Source organism: Merops nubicus, unplaced genomic scaffold (assembly GCF_000691845.1).
Source record: "Merops nubicus isolate BGI_N331 unplaced genomic scaffold, ASM69184v1 scaffold14962, whole genome shotgun sequence".
Taxonomy (NCBI): Eukaryota; Metazoa; Chordata; class Aves; order Coraciiformes; family Meropidae; genus Merops; species Merops nubicus.
Window position 1 is genome coordinate 58,072 of NW_008591674.1, and position 6,210 is coordinate 64,281.

Sequence of the window (6,210 nt, forward strand, 5' to 3'; positions counted from 1 at the left end):
TCATTTCTCAGCAATGAAGAATTCACCCAGCTGATGTTGGAGGTGAACATGCATGTATACCTTTCCTAATTTTGTCTAGCAGTCATGGAAATGCCCATGTGTCTAGAATCAGATGTCACCTGCAGCTCCAAAGGAGGAGGTTTCAGGTACTGCTGTGTTTGACCATCAAGCAGAGCTGCCACTGGGACGAGGGGTTTGAGTCCACCTGAGCTGCTCTCCACTCTCGATGGTGATGTCGCACCGTGCTGCCGCAGCCTGCAAAGCTGCACAGGGACTCCTAAGACATGCAAGTCAGGGGAGAGATTCAGGTGGCAGGTTACATTTTCTTTTTACAGAGGTGAGGAAAAGGGCACAGAGCAGTTTTTCCCCTGTTCTTAGAAGGTGTTATTATTACCTAATATTTATGCAAGAATAGCACCTAAAAAGCAACAGTGTCGTGTCTCTCTAGTGCTAGGTGCTATACAAGAAGATAAAACCTGACAGCTCCTCTTGGTTTGATACAGTTAATACTTCCACTCTAATGATTTTCAAGGCCTTTATCAAACACTTTTTATTCTAACAGGGAGCAGGGTTATTTTGCAATGATAGTTTTAAAATTACCTTTAAATTATACCATAGGTGCTTTTAACGCTAGCTGGGATTTGAAGGGACGTGACTCAATGGTGTTTATGTAGGTTCAAGATGAAATGCAAATGAACTGCTAAAGCGTATTTTTCTCCCTCAGTAACAGCTAGAACCTTCTTTAGCAAGGATCTCCTCCCAGACCAAACACATGGAGGTTGCATGGCCCTGCAGTGTCCTTTGAGGACACGCTTCTCCTCCTGGCACAAGTGATGTGAACATGGGGCGTGATCCAGGCTCTAGCAGCAGGCAGGGAGGGGTTCTGGGGAGCAGCTTGACCCCCCAAGGGGTGACATGAAGCAGGGGCACATTGCTGTCCCCCAGGGGCTGGTGGTCCCTCAGCCATTGCAGTTTGTTGTGATGAGACTCCCCTCGTCCAGTGTCAGTCTGTTCCCCATCTCAGTGTGCAGGAGCCTAACGTACATAACTCCTTCACTCTGCACTGGATGTTTCCCTCAGATAGCAATAAATTGGCAGTTGTCTTGACTGGCTGGGCCTTTGTTGACTCTGCTTGTATGCTACACAATTTTAGATTAAAATAATTGCTTTTAGATTCCCAGTTTGTAAATCACCTTCTTGCTGCTGTGATTTTCCATGCCCTTCAGGACAACACTGGGTATTGGGAAGTCCCGTTGAGCCAGCTGTTCATCATTCTCTGCTTTTTGGTCTTCCTAATGATCTCATTTTACTAACTTTTGGACAAGACCGCTGTTCTTCCCATCCTGTTATTAAAAGATGGGAAGGATTTTTTCAAGCACTGATTCAAAAGATTCAGAGCATAATTGACTGCAGTGATACATTGGCTTTCCTGAAAATGGCCTTTTCTTACCCCATTGAAAAGGCTGTCATCAAATTACATAGGAATTAGGCTCTGTTTGTCCATCTAGGACTGCTGCAGTAGTGAAATCTTTGAAGATGGATAGGCCCTCAATGTTGGAAGGAGAAGTTGTGAGTAAATAAAAATTAAATTATATATACATATATTAACTTGATTTTACCACAAAACTCTGATGTGAGTCACTTTGTATAATTTGCATTGGATATGAAAAAAAAGCTTGGTTTAAAAAAAAACAAACAAAACAAGAACCTTCACCATAGTAACATGCACAATCCTGCTGCCTTGTAAAACCACTGCTCTCTTCTATGGGTTAACAGCTATCATGCTTTTTTAGAAAACAGCTTGAATGTACTACACTAGAGAAAAATATATTCTCTGCACTGAGATTAACAAAATCAAACAAACTATAGCAGCTGGAGGGTTTTCAGAGATGCTAAACACACTCTTCTACCGGGGTATAAGTTATTGACCTGCTTTTCAAAGGATTGTAGCACCAGCAGATTCCCATTGACATAAATAGTTGTGGGTGCTCAGCATTCTCTGGAAAAAGGAACATATGTTTGTGTCTTTATTCAAGGCTTTGTGTTTGCTTTTTTTTTAAAAAAAAAGAAAAAAACAACAATTAGCATTTTCCAGTGTTCTCAGAATTCTTTCCCTTCTTGAAGTCAGCAGGGGGAGGAGCAGGGGGCAGAAAGATGTGCTGAGGCTCAGAGAATCAACTGCTAGTCTGGCTAATTACCAGGCAGTTTGGTAACACCATGGCACCCTGGTCAGGGGGTTTGCAGTACCCCTGTCTCCTGAACAGGTACTGCCTCTGGAGTACAGTCAAACTCTGCTCTGATTCAGCCATGCTTGCAGTGCCCCTGCTGCTCAAATACTGCAGACAACACCGACTCCAGATGACCAGTGAGCTGGTAGGAAGGACCCAGACCTGCTGCCCTTCGAAGGCGCTGGGCGCTGACCCAGTGGCTCCTTAATTCCAACAGGAAGGTGTTAATATAATCTCTAGGTACCTACTATTGAGTCTTTTATGCAGGTTCTGCTCAAAGTAGGTTGCTTTAGATCTGGAAATCTACCTAGATTTAACGGTGAATAACATTTAGCTCAAAACTCTGCAGCTCGGACTAAAGAAAAAGCTAGTTCTGAAGGTGAAATTGCTCCTGTGCAGAGGATGGGGGTAAGGCTGACCTCTCTCAGTCCTGGGGGTAAAGGGGGTTAGTTACCACAAGGTGGACCGAAGTGAGGAAGGAACTCTGCAGAAGGGTGAATTTGTCTTCGAATGAGCAGTCTAATACCATGACCTTTAAAATAAATCACTCAATTAAAACTCAGACTAAGGATTATTTGATCATTCGCATTGCTTTTACTTACATGAAAGCCCAGTAATATACAACATTACATTAATACAAACTCAGATTTATGGGGTTTGCAGAGAAGTACCATTCTGAGATAGGACTCCATCCTTTCATCGTCCTTTGATATTTACACAGAGCTCAAATGTTCATTTTAATAACTTCCAAGGGATCCAGTCTTAGTCATTTTGCATTATTAAAATGTGTGATTAATTTAAAAACTGAGACATGAAAAGTTCCTGTGAGCCCTTTGTTGCTTCAACAGTAGGTTTTACTAGACTACAAAGAGTGTTGTAAAAGTTAAATCAGACTGTAAAATCAGAGAATTACTTGTCTGCAACTTGAGATAACGTTCCTACAACTCTGTAACAATACGGTGCTGAAGTCAAACTGTTTTGATCAACACACAGTGAGACACCCTGTTTTCACCCCTCATGCCTATTAAATCACTCTCCACTTGTCTGTTTTCCTTAGGCATTAGATGGCTTCATCATAGCAGTAACCACAGGTGGAAGCATCATCTATGTGTCCGACAGCATCACGCCTCTTCTAGGGCATCTACCGGTGAGTACTTCTGGCACTGGCTTTTCTGCTGCACATAGGAGGATCAGGCCCTGCAGTTCTAGAGACAGATGTCAAAGGGCATAGTGGGGGGTAGTGTTTTCCCAAAAATGCAGCGAGGGTTTTGCCCCTGCGTTAAGCTGGCTGCTGCTGTTATCTGCTCTGTTCTCCCTCTGTCTGATTCACACCCTTCAGGATTTTGTTGCTATGAGGCACTTCAGCTTGAAGGGAAAAAGCACTGTGGAAATACTCTGGCCAGGGGAGGGACAGGGTGACCTGGCTGATCTTTTCCATCTCCAGTTTCTAAGGTAGCAGAGAATAGCACCTATGCCACTGGCAGCCTGACGAAGAGCTTTGTTAAGGGCCTTATTCTGCTCCTAGGGAGGGAAAGGACAAAAAACTCCTTTGAATTCAGAGTTAGCTGGGGGCTGCTGCTGAGCTGCCCAAGGAGAGAGCACCCTGCTCCCAGGAGGTGCTGGTGGAGCTGATGCTCAGCACGTGGGTCCAGCACATGGGGCTTGTTTCATCTGCAGACTGCTGGGTCTTGCTGTGGGAGACATTCCTGCATGTGCTGGAGCAGCCAGGGAGAGGGACTGTTCCGAGCCCTGCTCCTGTTGCTAAGGCTGCTCTAGGAGAAATGGCACAATAATTAAGGATTAATCCTCACACTCATTTTTAGTAGCTTGGTCTCAAATAAATACATGCCCAGGAGAAAAAAAATCACTGCCAAATCATTATTGTACCACCCCCTCTCCATGTTCTTAGGAAAATTACAATTCTTTTTCCTCCGTTTACTTTTTCACCAAATACGTGTTATGTTTTCCACCCAGACAAATGTATTTCACACACCACCTTGCTGTAATATGAAGAAAAATTATTTTCTTCTGAGACGAAAGGAACTTGATGAAAGGCGGCAGCTCCTGGTAAATGCAAGAATATTGCTATGCAACAACAGATTGAACTGAATCTATCTATTTTAGCTTGCTTTAATCCTCAGCAGCTGAGAAAACAAGTACTTGACTATTTTCTGACATTTGTCTCCACTTCAAAGGCAGAGAGAGCCCTGTCCTGCATGTGGGCTGTTAGGTCTTCATACACTTACTGACTTCCATGCAATTTCCTTGTCTTTCATGGTTTGGGGGTTTCATTGCTACCCCTTTTAGTGGAGACAGTAGATCTGCTGCAGGAAAGTATTGCTCTTCTGGAAGACACATTTCAAATCCTGTGCCTAAAGCCTGAAGCCCTGGTTGAACATAGATGGATTCAGGTTCATAAATCCCCAGTTGGACCATCAGAGACTAAATTGGTTTTCCCTCCCAAATTCATGCCTTGATAATCTTGCATGGTATCCAGCCCAGAATGAGGACAAAGATAGGCATTATTTTTTATTTGGACAAAACCAGCATACAGCAGCTTAAGCCAGAGACAGCTACCAGGGCAGGAGGTAGAGCAGGAGTTCCCACAGACTTTCCTGGGGCTGATGGAGTGATAATGGTTAACAACTGCCCCACCAGCCCACAGGTGTGGACTGACTGAGTGCATCCCAGAGACCGTAACTGAGCAAGCAACAAAGGCTTCTGCCTGCCCGGGGTCAGCAAATCGCTGTGGCCATGGGTATAGGCCCAGCTCAGTGTGCAGCTAAGTGCTCACAGAGCACTTTAGTCCCACGCTGCCCTCTCCATATGTCTTTTTAAGTTTTCAAACTGATCAGAGTGCTATCTGGGAAATCTATGTGGCTTATTTTGTTTACCTCCAGGATCTGTTTGTAAGTTAAATTCAGTCACTGTTTAAGGGACAAAATACCAAATCTTTCTCCTCTGTGACTGCAGGGGAAAAAAATACTCTGCAAATCTTCTACTTTGAGCACTGAAAGGAAAGCAGAACTGGGCAGAACATGGAGCAGGGCTCTCTGAGGGCCTCTGTCAAAAAATCTGATGTATTAGAACAAATATATCCAATTCTCTTTAATACAGCTTCCCTAAGTTTCATGGAGCATTTTCAAACACAAATGTCACCTGTTGCAGTTCTAAATAGTTATTTATTACAGGATCCGGAGGCTACTCCTAGGGTCAGTTGATGTAAAAAGAGGTTTCATGCACATGACAAACTGAATATAGCTGAAGTGAGCTCCTGGAAGTCTGGTCACAACTCAGCATTTTCCAGTCAGATTGTGTGCTGTGACCCCAGGACTGTACAGTCTCCAGAGGAGGGTCCTCCCTATCCCTTCTTGCCACCTTTGTTGAGTGAAAACAGTTGAATGCAGACAACAGAGTGACTTGTCTCCAACCTAAGGCAGGAGATGCAGCTTTCTTGTAGATGTTGCCTGCCCATGGACTAAGGCAGAAGGTGCTGTACCAGCTCAGACTGGGAGACTGGTGCCCATCTCACCCAGCTTTAGTCCCATAGCTGAGAGTTCCGCACTTGGTGCCTGCCCATTCAAGGCTCCTTGAGGGCTGGCAGGGAGGTAGCTGTGCAAAGGCTGGAGGTCCCTGGCAGGGCTGAGCTTCTCCTCGGGGTGCACTTTCTCCCCAGAGGCTCCTCAGTGAAGCGCAGGCAGCTGTTCTGGTGTGTTGGGCACTTGGTTAAATGTCAGGGTGGAAAAATCCAGAACATAGCACTATATAGTGTACAAAACTTGTATGCTGTATTGCTATTACAGGGTAGCAAGGGGCATCAGTGTAGGAGGCACAGGTTGATAAAGGGGCCAAATCCCAGCATGTGAGAGGAGAGCTATCTTGATTTCTTGGGTTGATGGGAAAGAATCCTGTCTCATTTGCGGTCTTCCACCTGCCCATTCCTGTAGTGACCATGTTGATCAGTTCCCCTGCTTTTTTCCCT

The 6,210-nt window shown here is 44.7% G+C and overlaps 1 protein-coding gene across 1 annotated transcript in view; it reads left to right on the forward strand.

Annotated features, from left to right (window-relative positions):
* The window catches only part of LOC103782575 (neuronal PAS domain-containing protein 2-like), a gene marked incomplete at both ends in the record, with an annotated part of 13,345 nt that overhangs the window by 3,046 nt on the left and 4,089 nt on the right, over window positions 1–6,210 (forward strand). Inside the window, 2 exon segments of the mRNA XM_008950346.1 lie at window positions 1–42; window positions 3,286–3,375. The exon segment at window positions 1–42 is cut by the window's left edge and continues 30 nt beyond it. Of these exon segments, the coding sequence (XP_008948594.1) occupies window positions 1–42; window positions 3,286–3,375 (132 nt within the window).